This window comes from Photinus pyralis, unplaced genomic scaffold, assembly GCF_008802855.1.
Source record: "Photinus pyralis isolate 1611_PpyrPB1 unplaced genomic scaffold, Ppyr1.3 Ppyr1.4_LG10, whole genome shotgun sequence".
Lineage (NCBI taxonomy): Eukaryota > Metazoa > Arthropoda > Insecta > Coleoptera > Lampyridae > Photinus > Photinus pyralis.
The window spans coordinates 7,545,724-7,560,046 of record NW_022170250.1 but is presented as its reverse complement, the minus strand read 5'-3'; the positions used below and the strand labels follow the sequence as shown (position 1 = coordinate 7,560,046).

Sequence of the window (14,323 nt, the reverse complement as noted above, 5' to 3'; positions counted from 1 at the left end):
CTTGTAGAAGTTTGATTGTAGGACAACCTACCCTTTGCTTTGGTATTTTTTTAATTTGGCGAATTCTGTTAATCCATTTTTTTAAATTTTGTTTTTGGTCTTTATTTTTAAGTGGGCTGGAGCTGATCTACCAACCTAACCCACTATGCATTTTCAAATATCCATGCACGAACACTTTTCCACGCCACTGCATCATAAAAAGACAGCATCCTGAACACTTTCATTAAAATTTCTTAAAAAGAACCGATCATAATTTTTTTACAAATCAAAAAAATTACGATACCTTAATTAAAGTGTTTTCTAGAATCAGTGGTTTTTATAGAGTACAAACGGTAGGGACCTTCCTCGAAAAGATGGAGTCTTACAACTCGACAATATAGAAATGGCACTAAGCAATCGCAGTATCGCGTATGTCTAAGTAGTACGGTTACGAAAATTAGAGCGCGAAGTTACCGGAAATGTTTAAAAGTGTCAAGCTTTAGAGACCTTGAATTAGGGAATAATCAGAGAAGAGAAGAGCAGAGCGGCGATTTACGTGTAAAGCGAAAGTTAGTCGCGATCGCATTGGAAACTCTCAAGCCATTGCGTTTTCGGGAGAGCGGTATATGAGTGGTTTTCTTTCGGGCAAATTAATGTTGGTGTTACGTGCTTCAGCCGCGCTTTAGTTACCTGCTGATTCGTGCATAATTTACGCTATTATCAACAAAACCGCACTTTGACATCAGAGAAGCACGCGTTGTTACAGCGATAGCGACATTTGCTTTGGTTCCGTTTCGTTTTTTTTATTGGCCAACCACATATAGAAAATGCCAGAAATCGCAATAGCGTGCGTGCTAGGTGTGCTCATGCGTAGAACTCTTAACAACATAAACAACACAACAACAGACGGTTTATTAAGATTTTCCACTATAATCCCATCTTTATATGCTATGCTTTCTGATACCATTATGGTATTAGTCCGCGTAACGGAACTAATTGATTTTTACTTCCAGAGGATTTGTGGGAACAACATTAACACAGAGACTGGCGTTCACAAGTAATGTAGCATTGAGAAATATGGATCCTTGGAACATAAATCGCCCTCTCAGAATGTACGGGGGAAACTTGCTTTGGTCGATTATAAGGTCTCGAAAATAATAGGTGCCCTAAAAATAAAGCAAAATGAAGTAAAATGAAGTAAAATGAAAGAAAAGAATGTAAAATGAAGTAAAATGAAGTAAAATCTAGAAGTAAAATGAAATTTTGGAATTGTCACACACCCTGTATACCTTCGAATACCCAATATCTAATCCCTACTTCTAGGCGCTAATACTGAAATGTGAAAGGTTTCGTAAAGAATCTAAAATGATATACAATAAATAATAAATAAATTTAAATTAATCTTCTCAACTTCATTAAAATACACAATAAAATAGTGGCTGATTAGAAATTTGCTATACGTGGTATATAAGGTTGATAAGAATTGGTCATGGTTCGAAATATGGAAATATATTTGCCTTGGGTTCCTCCCAGATTGAAGAGATTTTCTTGCTGCATCTTTCCTGATGGCAAGGTGTGTCTTGGCTGATGGCGGATTAATTACACGAAACACGTAGCGTCCACGTAGAATATTTTTTATTCCATGCGAATATGATTTTTTATTTTGATTTTGCATAAACGTAAATGTGCAATTTGAAATGTGCAAATTAGCGGAAATTTGAACTTTTTAAATCTACGGTAGTTGAACACGGACCTACCACTTTTTGTGGAGTTTCAAGGTCGCGGCCTTGGTGAGGCGAGGTTCCCCGGGTTTTGGACTTGGCCTTGGTGAAGGGGATTTCCAGTTACGTAACTAACAATTTCCTCGGTGAAAAAAGTCGTGGTCTTGGTGAAAGAGATTCCCTAAGCGGTGACCTTGTTTTATGGTGCAAGGCCGTGCTCGGGGATCTCCTCGGCGAAAAAGCCCAGGTCATCTGTAAAAAAGGTCCGGCCGTCCGGGTAGTATTCAATCAATCACCCGCAGGCGTGCGTGTTAAAATTGGCTTATTATTATCGGTTTTATGAAACTCTCTCATTATCTAGTTTACGCCATTGTAGTGATATTATTATTTGTGCATCCTTTCGTGGGTGAATATTGTTTGTGAACTTTTATGTAAGTACATAACCTCTATTGTTTTGCTTGAACGCTTTGCTTTTCTTCTTTGTAAAATTTGAAACGCATAATTTGTCATTTTCTAAAAAATAGCTTAGGTTTTCAACATGACGTGACATGACATGAGGTATTAATTTTTGCATTGCTTTATATCGTATTTGTGTTTTGTATGCCGCATTTTATACTTTTTGTATGTTTCAATCTTCGTTTTTGAAATTGACTTGGTTTAACCGCAATGCAGAATAACATATGTGATACCGTTATGCTATTGATTGTAATTGTTTACGTTTTTGGTGTAATTTTTGCTTAATTTATGTTTATTGATGTTGATTACTTGGTCTTGTCCCTGAAGTTACCTTCATATAAATTTTGTTTATTTTAATATGTGAAAATTACCGATTCGTTTGATGTATGTACTGGCTTGTTGTTTGTAACTAACCATTTTCTCCGTGAATGAAGCAGTCACGGGGGTGGTAAAAACTGTAGTCAAAATTAGCTACGACACCTAATTGCGTGATTGTCTTCGACTTTCAACTGTAGGCTCGAAACCCCGAAACCAGGGGCGAGTTACCTATCTTGCAAGAGCGGGATTACGCTAATCAAAGCTCTTCAGTTTAGAATCTATGTGCGATAAATGAGTGGCGATTCAATAATTTCCACATAATTATCTTGTTTTTAGTTAAATTTGCCTACAGGGCTATGTAATTTTCCATCTTGCTTTTAACAAAAGGACTTTATTGCACCAAAAATGAGTCACATCTTGTGTATTTCACCCTTTCTTAGAATCTTGGTACCTGCTTACCTGACCCATAATTCCCCAAACATGTTTTTAACCTATATATGTTACCTCTTGAAGTTTACCTGCTACTTTTTGTGATATTATAATTTTATGTTACGCATTCATAAAAGTTCATTTTTGCAATGTAATCTATTTCGACTTAAATTTCCGAGCGTTCACAATCTTAATAATTGCGATCATTATTAAACAAACTTGTCACAATTTGAGTGTTTTATTTGGGGGAGGATTCAAAGGCAATATTTTAATTTCGTTGTATTTCGTTTGAATGCATTTTGGTTATCGATACGTCCGAATTGTAATTATTATTTTGTGACAGTCCGTTATTCATGCGGGACTTTTGCTTTATCCAGACACAAATGTCGTCAAGACTTTGGCAACATTCTCGCATAGAAAGCATTGCGATATTTCTGTAACGTTCCCATCTGAATAACTTTTCTCACGTGTTATTTGCTTGGGCGTAAAATTTCTGGACGTTGCAACTTGAATTATTACAGTAGCCAAAGTAAGAGACTAAGTATCCACATTAAAGCCATAGGTTCAACGACACTTTTAACAATTTTCAACCACGATACGTAGGTACAACGCCGCCTGCTGTTCATATAGCAACCTCGACGATGCCATAAATTGACACGATAAAAAGCGACAAAGGTGGAACCAGAGGGGAAGTTGTGACCGCGGCCATTATGATATTATCAAAATTGGAATACTTGGCGATCAAAAATGAGTGACCGTAGTGACCGTCGCGTCACTCATTTTTGATCGCCCGATACATGCAAGTCCAATCGAACGAATTCACATTTTTCTGTTGTTCACCGGTTTGGTTTGTGAAGGTATGAGGTGTAACTAAACGCATAACAATATTAGTGTATATACAAGCGAAGGTTTTATATGTACAAAAATTAAAGTGTTCAAAGTGAAAGAAAAGTGTGTCAGAACAAGACTTCCATTACGCGTAGCACGTCCTCTACTTAGACTGGACCTTCATTCCGGCGCCCTTCATCATCATTCTACCACCAGCCCTTAATTCGCACTTGTACATGCCGCTGGTCGCTTCGGTTACCTTAAGCAGCGTCACTTTGACGCGCGACGAATTCTTCATCTGCAATTCGGTGGTCAATTAAATGAACGGGGGGAAAGGCGGTGGACTTACATCGACCTGTATACCGGAAACGTACTTGGTGGTGGTTCCCTTGGGGGTAACGGTGTAGAATTCGTTATCATCCTTGAACCACTTGATCGATTCGAGAGTGTTTCCTCCTAAGTCGAGGTCCGCCTCAAGAACGACTGCCGAACCGGCTGTAGGGAAGGAGGGAACTTTTACGGCGACCGAGAGATCTGCGAAAAAAATTGTTTACTGGAAGATTGCCAGGCGGAGATGAATCACATTGTATATCCTTTTTATAAAATTGTGTATAAAATCGCTTGTTGCCAAGACGCTTTATATCCGCCCACGCTCTGCAGCTGCCCTATAAATTGTTGGCAACCGCCTTTCTCGAATTACACAATAGCAAAAGATGTTAATTCTCCAGAAGTGCAGGAATGAGTCACTCCCTGCAGGTCGCGACACATTTGCCCATATACGTCAACTTGCTCTCTGCCATCATCTTGGTTACCTAACTTTGGGCGTTTTTAGAAAAATTGCGGGCTAACCGTGAGAGAGGCTACGCCATAAACCGGCAAATAGAGTCATCCCCTTGGAGTTTCGGGCGCTGTAGACGAATCTCTTCAGAGGATCACTAAAAAAGCGTCAGCTCAAATTTGTTAAAATCAATTTGCAAAATTGGGCGTCGCTGGTTTTTAATGTGTGTTAGTAAAGTGTAGTCTGCAGTTGACCTACCTCCCATATTTGTAGTTGTCGGGTACGCGCAAATGCCACAAGTTGTTGAGCGGGTGGGTTGTCTTCAACTGAAGAAAGTCGACGAAAAACTGACGTGCGAAACTGAAAATCTCGTTGCACAATTCGCGGTTTATTAATATTACCTCCTCCAGAAATATCCACATAATACCGCACGTCCGTCGTTTCGGTTTTCTCGCGTCGAAACCACCGTAAAAATTTATTTGGCGTCGGTAGCGTTTTATTACAAATTGTTTCCCTTTCTATTTTCGCGTTTTGCGGAATTTTTTAATTAATGGACGGTGATTAATCGGAGGCAGCTGGCGCGGGCGAGCCGTGTCAAAACGTAGGCGCGCGTATTTCTCAAAATTTTACTCTAATTACCGTCAGCTTACGATGAATGAAGTTGCGTACAGTTAATTTGATACGCGAACTTTTGATTCGCAAATCTGTCAAACGGAAAAAATGCGTGGAATAAAATTGGGTTAGGTAACCAATTAAAAGGTCACACCTTTTCACTCGCCTAAGAAAACAAACCAAAAATTTACTGTCAAAATTCTTCTAACAAACTTCTGACGAAGAAAGGTGCCCGTCTCGATTCCCGGGTTGGTCCGGGGTAGATATTTCGGCAGTTGGCCCGGGTGCAAGGTCAAATACAACTTTTGAACAGTGAGGAAATTTTTGGCGCACAACCTTTGAACTTTGAACGGTGAAGAATGGACTTTGGACGGCGGCCGAAATTTGAACTTTGAACAGTGGTTGTAGTTTTCGAATCAGTTATTGGGCTGACTTTGAAGTTGTAAGTGTGCGCATGCGCTATCTTTACGCTCACAACCTTAGACGGTTTTAGTAGATAATTTAGTCTTGTCGCAGTCATGGCGGCTGTTTAACCAAAACGCGGAGTGATATGCTGAATCTGTATGTGATTCCTGTGCAATGACGTTTTGGTGTATGGGGGATGTAATCCATGCCATAATTCAACGAACCTGGCACGAAGATCGACTATCGCATGGAATACGCTCAGTAGACTACAGTTACTCAAGATTATAGAGAAACGGTTATGGAGTCTTTCTTTCTTGGGCCTTGAAACCCTCTTTTTTTCTTTTATTGGTGATACGTTCTTTGCAGTATACTTGCTAGGCGAAGAGAATGTGATAATTCTTCTTCCAAAAATTATCATGAGAGCGTTACCTGGGGGTCTGGGGGGTTTCCAATACCCCCACAGTAGACTACAGTTTTATTGCCATCTCCAAAAAACCACCAGGAGGTTACTGAAGCTTATAGAGAAATGGTTTCTTTGATGCTTCCTTTTGCTGGGGGGTATTCCATCCCCCCCAGACCCCCCGGTGCTACGCTCTTTGCAGTAATTGTTAGGAAAAACGAATCTGATAATTCTTTTCCCAAAAACTATCATGAGAGCGTTACCGGAGGGTCTGGGCGACATGGAATCACTGTCGGTAGACGACACTTTTATTGCCATCTCCAAAAAACCACCAGGAGGTTACTGAATAGCTTATAGAGAAATGGAAAATTCGCGCAGGCTGCTCTTCGAGACGCCACGAAGTCATTTCGAGATCCGATCCAGAGCGCGCTTCGTGGAGTCCGTTCGACCGAGTCGAGTTTCGAAGACTTCAAGAAGAGGCCTGCGGTCCTTGACCGATGAGGATTGCTCCCTCTGGAAGATGGCAAGGGCGCTACGCCCCTCCCTACCGAGATTGGAGTCGAAGGACTGGTACATAAGGACGCCGAGAAGGCCGACGGCTTCGCAGAATGTCTGGAACGTCAGTTTTCTCCCAACTCCGAAAACGGGGACCTGGACTTTATCGACGCCATCAAACGAAGGGTCACGAGATCCATACGACAAGACGACGAAGAAGCGCTACCGCCCTCGATCGAGGAAGAAGTTTCCGACGCCATCAAAACAACAAAACCCGAGAAAGGCGCCCGGACAGGACGGCATCGCGAACATGGCGCTCGAAGAGCTCCCTCATCATGCGGTAAGAGTTCTCGCTTTCATTCTAAATCAGAGCGGGGTAGTGCTTTGAAAAAAAGTGCTTGTTAAAGGACTTCAATTACTTTTAGTGCTTAGAGCTCTGTGCTTCAATTACTTTTCTAATTCAGGAAAAAGTGCTTCAATTACCAAGCACTTTTTAAAAGTGCTTGGAGCTTCAAGCCCTATTGAACTGCTTGAAGCACCAAAACCAAACCAGAATCCAAATTAATTCGTACTTTTTCTATCAGACTTCTCAATCAAAAGTTATAGACTAGAAACCAATTTCGAAAAAAATTCAAAGGGCTGTAACTTTTGAACTAGTAGCCCAATCTTGGAACTGTTTGAAATTATGGATTCTACAGGCCAAATTATGGATTCTACAGGCCACATTCTATAAGAAAAATTTTTTGCCGGGTCGATCTGAGACAATTTTTTTGCGGGCCTCAAAAAAAGGCAGGGTATAACCTTCCTTTTTTTTTACCAAAAATCGACTACACCAAAATTTCTCGGGAAAACACTTTTTCTTATTAATTTTGGTGCGTAGAATCCAAAACAATTCGTACTTTTTCGATTAGGTTTCTTCTCAATCAAAAGTTATAGACTAGAAACCAATTTCGAAAAAAAATTCAAAGGGCTGTAACTTTTGAACTAGTAGCCCAATCTTGGAATTGTTTGAAATTTTGGATTCTACAGGCGACATTCTATAAGAAATTTTTTTTTCCGGGTCGATGTGAGACAATTTTTTTTTCGGGGCTCAAAAAAAGGCAGTGTATAACCTTCCTTTTTTACAAAAAATCGACTACACCAAAATTTCTCGGGAAAACACTTTTTCTTATTAATTTTGGTGCGTAGAATCCAAATCAATTCGTACTTTTTCGATCAGACTTCTCAATCAAAGGTTATAGACTGGAAACCAATTTCGAAAAAAATTCAAAGTGCTGTAACTTTTGAACTAGTAGCCTAATCTTGGAACTGTTTGAAATTATCGATTCTACAGGCCACATTCTATAAGAAAATTTTTTTTCCGGGTCGATCTGAGACAATTTTTTTTTCGAGGCTCAAAAAAAGGCAGTGTATAACCTTCCTTTTTTACCAAAAATCGACTACACCAAAATTTCTCGGGAAAACACTTTTTCTTATTAATTTGGGTGCGTAGAATCCAAATCAATTCGTACTTTTTCGATCAGACTTCTCAATCAAAAGTTATAGACTAGAAACCAATTTCGAAAGAAAATTCAAAGGGCTGTAACTTTTGAACTAGTAGCCCAATCTTGGAACTGTTTGAAATTATGGATTCTACAGGCCACATTCTATAAGAAAATTTTTTTTCCGGGTCGATCTGAGACAATTTTTTTTTCGGGGCTCAAAAAAAGGCAGTGTATAACCTTCCTTTTTTACCAAAAATCGACTGCACCAAAATTTCTCGGGAAAACACTTTTTCTTATTAATTTTGGTGCGTAGAATCCAAATCAATTCGTACTTTTTCGATCAGACTTCTCAATCAAAAGTTATAGACTAGAAACCAATTTCGAAAAAAAATTCAAAGGGCTGTAACTTTTGAACTAGTAGCCCAATCTTGGAACTGTTTGAAATTATGGATTCTACAGGCCACATTCTATAAGAAAATTTTTTTCCGGGTCGATCTGAGACAATTTTTTTTTCGGGGCTCAAAAAAAGGCAGTGTATAACCTTCCTTTTTTACCAAAAATCGACTACACCAAAATTTCTCGGGAAAACACTTTTTCTTATTAATTTGGGTGCGTAGAATCCAAATCAATTCGTACTTTTTCGATCAGACTTCTCAATCAAAAGTTATAGACTAGAAACCCTGGTTTCCAGTAATATGAAAGGTGCTTTATATTGTTTATATTTATATTAATTTATATTGTCAATTACTGTGATTCAAGCACTTTTAATGGCTTTAAGCACTTTAAATGGTTTCAAGCACTTTCCAAGGGCTTGGTGCTTTGTATTTTCAATTACTTTAGAGAGTGCCTGGTAATTCCAAGCTCTTTCATTACATAAAAGTGCTTAGTGCTTCAAGCCCTTTTCAGGAGGGCTTTACCCAGCTCTGTTCTAAATTGCGGTACCTACTTCCCATCTCGTTGGAAACCGTGCCGACGCAATTATGTTACTGAAGCCGCCCGATCAGCCTGCTGTCTACGGTCGCCAAAGTAGCAGAAGGTGATCCTGAAGAGGAGGAGGGACGCGTCATTCAAGACGAGCAATTCGGGACACCCTACGGTCCAGGAGGTGCTAAGGATGGTAGAACATGGGGCTTTAACCGCAATCGGTCCACGGGATCAGTTTTTTTGGACGTCTCTAAGGTTTTCGATACCTTAAGGTCTGGCCCAACGGGCTGCTGTGGTCCTCTCTGTACGTTCGAGACATGCTGAAGACACCACACTGGCTCTATACGTGGACGACCTCGCCATCCAAGCAAGATCGTGGAAACCACCGCCCATCTCTAGGAGACTGGTAGGGAACCTGAATACGTATGAAAAGGACCAACCGATGATTCTGCCTCCAAAGCGGGACTGTTACCTATAACGGAAGCAGAAGCGGAAATAAAAGATATTTTTTTGCGGTAGCGGGGGTAGAAACGCGAATGTAAATCGGTACTATTACAAATTTGAAAAACTCTATTACCATGAGCAACTAAATAATACAACTCGTAACGCAAGAATTGGTGCGATAAACTAATGAAATGAGCGAAAATAGATAAAGACAAACAAATCGCGCACGTCTGACAAACCCCGCCTGCCGTCACGTTCGGCCAATCAGAGCGCAACTTGTCATATTTGAAAAAATCCGCTATACTTCCGTTATAAAATAGCGGAACCGGAAGTGAGAAATATGCTGAACTTCCGCACATTCATAATTGCTCTCTTTAATTACCAAGGTAAGTGGCACAGAAAGACAGACTGCAATGAAAGAGTATTACCCAATATATAATTATCGATAAAAAATACATTAATAACATTAAATACAATTTAAGTCTTAATTAAGGCACTATTTGTTTTGATAACAATTATTTCCAATATGACCTTTGGTATGTGAGATTCAATAATTCGCTTAGAAATAGAGTAAATTAAATTAACAAAGTAACATACAACCTAGCTACGTTACGCGGGTACAAAGCTTCGAATTTTCATTCGAAAGTTTGCTTCGCTAACTTAAAAGTTCCCATTAGCTACTAATCCCCTTTGAACACATCAAAAATAATTGACTACAACAAAAACAATAATAAATTTCTCCAAAAAATTATAACAAATACGGTCCTAACGAGTCATGAGGCGATCGCGTGTGATTTCTCGTGTACGTTTCGTTGGTCCTTCCGCCTGAACTTTCTCGTACAAATTGAGCAGTCGAAGTTTTTCTCTTCGGCGTGTGTGGCGAGGTGACGCGCCCACTGCGCCTTGTTCGTCGGTTTGAAGCACAACGTGCACTGTGTCATTTCCGTCTGTTTGAACAGTTCGTCGTAGTAGATCAGCTCCTCGGACGTGACGTAGATTTTTGGATGCGACTCCTTGCGGTGCTCGTAGAGGGACGTCTTGCTGTTGAAGACCTCGCCGCAGTCAAGGCACGTCTTCGGGTACATGATCGCGAGCTGCTTCATGTCGCCGAGGTAGGGTTCCGGTTCGACTTTCACCTTTACGGGCGGGTTGTTGTTGACGTACGGTTTCGGCCTGAGCTTCTGCAGTTGACTGGTCGAGGAATTGCCGAAGCTCTTCCTTGCCTTGGCTCGTGGTGCTTCCTCGATGGTTATCGGTGTGTCGTCTTTAAAGTTGCAGATCTTCATGTGCTGCAGTTGGTCGTCTTTGAACGCATAGGCGAAGCAGCAAAACTTGCAGGGGAAGAACTCGGTGCCGTCATCCGCGAAGACCACCTCCGGTATCTGAGACACGCTGGTTTTGGAGATGTTGTTGTTGATGACATTCAGAAGACTTTCCGTTGGTTTGTAGGTTATCTGTGACGAATCCGACATTTTAACAACTTATTAATGTAACACTAACGCGTGAATAACATGAAATTAAAAGTAAAGGTGTAACAAGGCAAAATAGAATAACTAATTAAATAAAATCAAAATTTTTGTAAACACAAAAATTATTTCTGTATTGTCAAACTAAAACTACCAACCTAAAAGTTTAAAATCACTAATTACTGTCAAGTTCAATGCTCTTATAGGTTGGACAGCCTGCTATAGTTATGTACATACAGAGTAATCACTCAAATAGCCGTCAATAGAAATACGTTACATTTAAAATGACTCTTTAAGAACTCTCTTTTAAGGCATTATCAGGCCAGTAGTGCACCACCAAACTCTATGCTAACTTCACACCATAGTAATACGGAAATAAAGTCAACACTGCAACTTAAAAAAGTGCCATCAAAATGGCTATTCCCTTCAAAAGCTAACCGGATCTTACTTAAATTTGAAATCGAAGAGTTTCAAGTGATCGAAAGTAGAGTCCCCTTTCCTTTACGCATTTTGATCAGTTATTCTAATAGTCAAAATGGTGTCAGTGAGCAGGATAATTTGTTGCATTAATTGATTGATAATAAAGAATGATAAAGGTACATCACAGGCACAAAAATGAATGCAGAAAAGCAAAGAGCTGGCGGTGGAACAAAACGAGTTTGTCGTACAAGAGGACACATCTTTGGTGCAATTAAATCCTCTTTGTTAAGAGCAAGATGAAACATTATATGGATTTGAAAGGGCAAATTCAACTTTTAGTGAATCGCAACGCATCTTTTAACCCTATACGGCGTATACTCTCCAATACAACAACGGCCATCGCAATTGAAGATTGCGGAAATTAAAATGATCCAGCAACCTGGAAAACCAGCAGAAGAAGTCAGCCATAAAGCTCTATTCAATTCCCTTCCCGACTGTTTCTCAGTTTCAACATATAAAAGCATTGCCATAGTAAAAAACAATGTACGAGTCCAATTTGTACCACCCAGTACCTACCAGCGCTTTGCTACCGAGGTTTGAAAGAGGCGCGAAATGTCCGTTATTTTGACATGAAAGATGGCTCTGCTTGTAATATAATATCAATGATTAATATATATATGTATTCTTCCAGGACTGCTAACTGTAAGTATAGCAGTGCCATTTTATTTTAAATAACAAATGGTTATACCCTTATACCTTGTTCGGAAATAGAATTGGTTCATCTGCTTATTCAGATTTGCACTACTGGAAAACGGCAACATATTACATAGTTAAGTAATTTTGATTCGCCCTATACATAATACAATTGAAGTTTGTTTAAAAGTGAGGTTAAGGCTACAAACTTCATGTCTTCGTAATTTGAAAAGTAAAAATCTTTATTGCTCATCTTTTTAGACCAATGAGATCAAAACATCCAAAGAAATGTAACTCGTCTTAAGGCGAAAACGAAGGTTTAAGATGAGTACATTCACCAAAATGCAAAAGGTGGCCTTAGGACTTGGGACGGTCGGCGGCTCCTGGTGCTTTTTCAATTTCTTCAACGCCGATAGAAAGGTATTCAACTCGTGGACGACGAATTTCACACCCTCCGTAAAATGGGACGACAATTGGGACCAGTAGGTAACAAGACAAGCTTCTCGTATTTAAAATCCGTTGCAGTCGTTCACCGACGTCGCTCGTTCATCCCAAGCTTTTCAAACTGTCGGACGAGAAAGGCGACAACCAAATAAACGAAAACAAAGAACGCGCAACACCGAAAGTAAATCGGCACATTATTTTAATTCGCCACGGCCAGTACAACATGAGCGGTGAAACCGATAAAGAAAGGTACTTGACTGCGTTAGGTCGGTCGCAGGCGGAGTATACGGGGAAACGATTACTAGCGCTCGGTTTTCCGTACACTTCTATGATTAAGTCGACGATGACCCGCGCTCAGGAAACAGGCAGCATAATTAGCGCATCGTTAGATAATGTAGCGCTCGAATGCATTTGGATTTCTCTTAGCATTGTCTCGTTTCAGTTGCCAGTAAGCGACTGTAATCTAATAAGGGAGGGAGCACCAATTCCACCTGAGCCGCCAGTCGGCCACTGGAGACCTGAAAAGCAGGTACCAAACTATTCATTATCAGTTTTAAAGTCGTTAGCTCGGTAATTGGGCGTACTCAAAAAGTTGTATATACAGGGTGTCCCAGATCATGTGGGAAATGGGCCGTTTGATGTGTTGCCTAAAATGGCTTTTGTAAATTCAAGATGGCGGTTACAATTTTTCTTTTTCATCAGCATGTTATGAAAAATTGGTCGCCATTTTCCAATATGGCGGCGCGAATCTCAAGTGGGGTTTTAGGGAACTTGACCATTTATTCTAGTTTTCCACCAAAACCTTTGGGATTTAGGTGTAAAATTCTCTTGGATTACCAGGCTAGATTGACCATTAGTTTTAATGCAAATAAAAAATCTTATTCCTTTGATTTTTTCACGATTTTTAGCAGTTCTATCAGGACGGCGCGCGTATCGAGGCCGGTTTCCGCGAGTACTTTTACAGAGCGGACGCGTCGCAAGAGAAGGAGACTTACATGATTATGGTGTGCCATGCGAATGTGATACGCTACTTCGTATGCCGGTAGGTCGTACCTAAAACTAGACCGTCAACTAACCTCTGATTTTAGCGCTCTTCAATTTCCTGCGGAGGCGTGGTTGCGTATATCTTTGAATCACGGCAGCATAACTTGGCTTACGATCACGCCGAAGGGAAGAGTTATATTGAGGGCGTTAGGTGACTCTGGTCATATGCCGGTCGATGCAATTACGTATTAAATTATTAGTTGGTTAAGAATATTTTTGAAATTTTTTGTTTGGCAACTTCGTATGTGTTATTTGTTTGTAACAGTTTTATAAAATTTTTTGCTGGCCATTTAGTTCTACTTGTTCCCCTTTTTCCCTGTTCCAGGAACGCTTCGAAAAGGATCAGGGTTCCAATGACTCAATTGAGTTCTCACTTAGCGGCATTCATCTCGAAATACAACATTAGTCTAAGGTTACCGTTTCCACGACCTTCAGATACCTCTGGACTGGAAAAGGTCTTGCTAATTAACAATGTATTTCATTCACGGAATTGCTTTGGAATCTATTTGAGCTGGCCATTCATTGGCTTTTCAAACGTATTAAATTAATGTCAGATATTATTCGACTTCCAGGGTCCCTGATGGTTTGTAGCCTTTAGATTGTATGCTGTAGTTTAAGAGTGTATAGCCTCTAGCATGTGGTTTCGATCCTTTGCTGTATCTGTTCCTTTCTGATCTCGTGTGGGACCCTCTAATTGATTTTTTTTTGTGCAGTAAGTGGCGTTTGCGTGCTTGCGTGATAATCGATTTTAATTAGAATATTCTTGCATTGTTACCTGCGCTTTTTACGATGCCGGAATAAAGCCATGCCTATCTTGATGTCCTTTAGGTACATGCAATTTATCATTTGTGAGTTGCATTGTTCAAATTGAACCGTAGATGTTGTAGAATACTTAATCCCGCTCTTGTAAGATAGGTAACCCGCCCCTGGTTTCGGAGTTTCGAGCCTACAGTTGAATGTCTAAGACATTCACGGAATTAAGT

General features: G+C 40.1%; 4 protein-coding genes across 6 annotated transcripts; 2 read left to right on the top strand and 2 right to left on the bottom strand.

Annotated features, from left to right (window-relative positions):
* Nucleotides 1-3,782: 3,782 nt before the first annotated feature.
* Nucleotides 3,783-4,946, bottom strand: LOC116162321. 2 transcript variants are annotated; one of them, XM_031475921.1, is made up of 4 exons: nt 4,768-4,946; nt 4,581-4,666; nt 4,081-4,265; nt 3,783-4,029 (listed from the first exon to the last, which is right to left on the bottom strand). In XM_031475921.1, the coding sequence occupies exons 1-4, from the start codon at nt 4,929-4,931 to the stop codon at nt 3,895-3,897; spliced, it is 570 nt and encodes a 189-aa protein (XP_031331781.1). In that variant the 5' UTR covers nt 4,932-4,946; the 3' UTR covers nt 3,783-3,894. The 2 variants fall into 2 exon arrangements, with proteins under 2 accessions (XP_031331781.1, XP_031331782.1); XM_031475922.1 differs by lacking the exon at nt 4,581-4,666 and having other exon boundaries at nt 4,768-4,925.
* A 403-nt stretch (nt 4,947-5,349) lies between these two features.
* LOC116162098 lies at nt 5,350-9,201 on the top strand. Its single transcript, XM_031475629.1, has 2 exons — nt 5,350-6,761; nt 8,812-9,201. The coding sequence occupies exons 1-2, from the start codon at nt 6,288-6,290 to the stop codon at nt 8,893-8,895; spliced, it is 558 nt and encodes a 185-aa protein (XP_031331489.1). The 5' UTR covers nt 5,350-6,287; the 3' UTR covers nt 8,896-9,201.
* Nucleotides 9,202-9,682: 481 nt separating this feature from the next.
* Nucleotides 9,683-10,907, bottom strand: LOC116162097 (zinc finger protein 585B-like). The gene has a single exon (XM_031475628.1). The coding sequence runs from the start codon at nt 10,743-10,745 to the stop codon at nt 10,047-10,049; it is 699 nt and encodes a 232-aa protein (XP_031331488.1). The 5' UTR covers nt 10,746-10,907; the 3' UTR covers nt 9,683-10,046.
* Nucleotides 10,908-12,021: 1,114 nt separating this feature from the next.
* On the top strand, nt 12,022-13,629 carry LOC116162302 (serine/threonine-protein phosphatase PGAM5, mitochondrial-like). Of its 2 annotated transcripts, none has more exons than XM_031475898.1 (5): nt 12,022-12,334; nt 12,378-12,690; nt 12,739-12,825; nt 13,208-13,338; nt 13,385-13,629. In XM_031475898.1, exons 1-5 carry the CDS (start codon nt 12,177-12,179, stop codon nt 13,530-13,532), a joined length of 837 nt encoding a protein of 278 aa, XP_031331758.1. In that variant the 5' UTR covers nt 12,022-12,176; the 3' UTR covers nt 13,533-13,629. The 2 variants fall into 2 exon arrangements, with proteins under 2 accessions (XP_031331758.1, XP_031331757.1); XM_031475897.1 differs by having other exon boundaries at nt 13,205-13,338.
* The last annotated feature ends 694 nt before the right edge of the window (nt 13,630-14,323 follow it).

Bases quoted from the DNA above. Each gene is read 5' to 3' on its own strand.
- LOC116162098 (XM_031475629.1), top strand. From the start codon at position 6,288: ATGGAAAATTCGCGCAGGCTGCTCTTCGAGACGCCACGAAGTCATTTC. The intron at 6,762-8,811 runs GTAAGAGTTCTC...AGCCCTTTTCAG, and splicing joins AAGAGCTCCCTCATCATGCG to GAGGGCTTTACCCAGCTCTG.
- LOC116162097 (XM_031475628.1), bottom strand. From the start codon at position 10,745: ATGTCGGATTCGTCACAGATAACCTACAAACCAACGGAAAGTCTTCTG.
- LOC116162321 (XM_031475921.1), bottom strand. From the start codon at position 4,931: ATGTGGATATTTCTGGAGGAGGTAATATTAATAAACCGCGAATTGTGC. The intron at 4,667-4,767 runs GTAGGTCAACTG...ACGCTTTTTTAG, and splicing joins GACAACTACAAATATGGGAG to TGATCCTCTGAAGAGATTCG. The intron at 4,030-4,080 runs GTAAGTCCACCG...ACCGAATTGCAG, and splicing joins TTTCCGGTATACAGGTCGAT to ATGAAGAATTCGTCGCGCGT.
- LOC116162302 (XM_031475897.1), top strand. From the start codon at position 12,177: ATGAGTACATTCACCAAAATGCAAAAGGTGGCCTTAGGACTTGGGACG. The intron at 12,691-12,738 runs GTAGCGCTCGAA...GTCTCGTTTCAG, and splicing joins TTAGCGCATCGTTAGATAAT to TTGCCAGTAAGCGACTGTAA. The intron at 12,826-13,204 runs GTACCAAACTAT...CACGATTTTTAG, and splicing joins ACTGGAGACCTGAAAAGCAG to CAGTTCTATCAGGACGGCGC.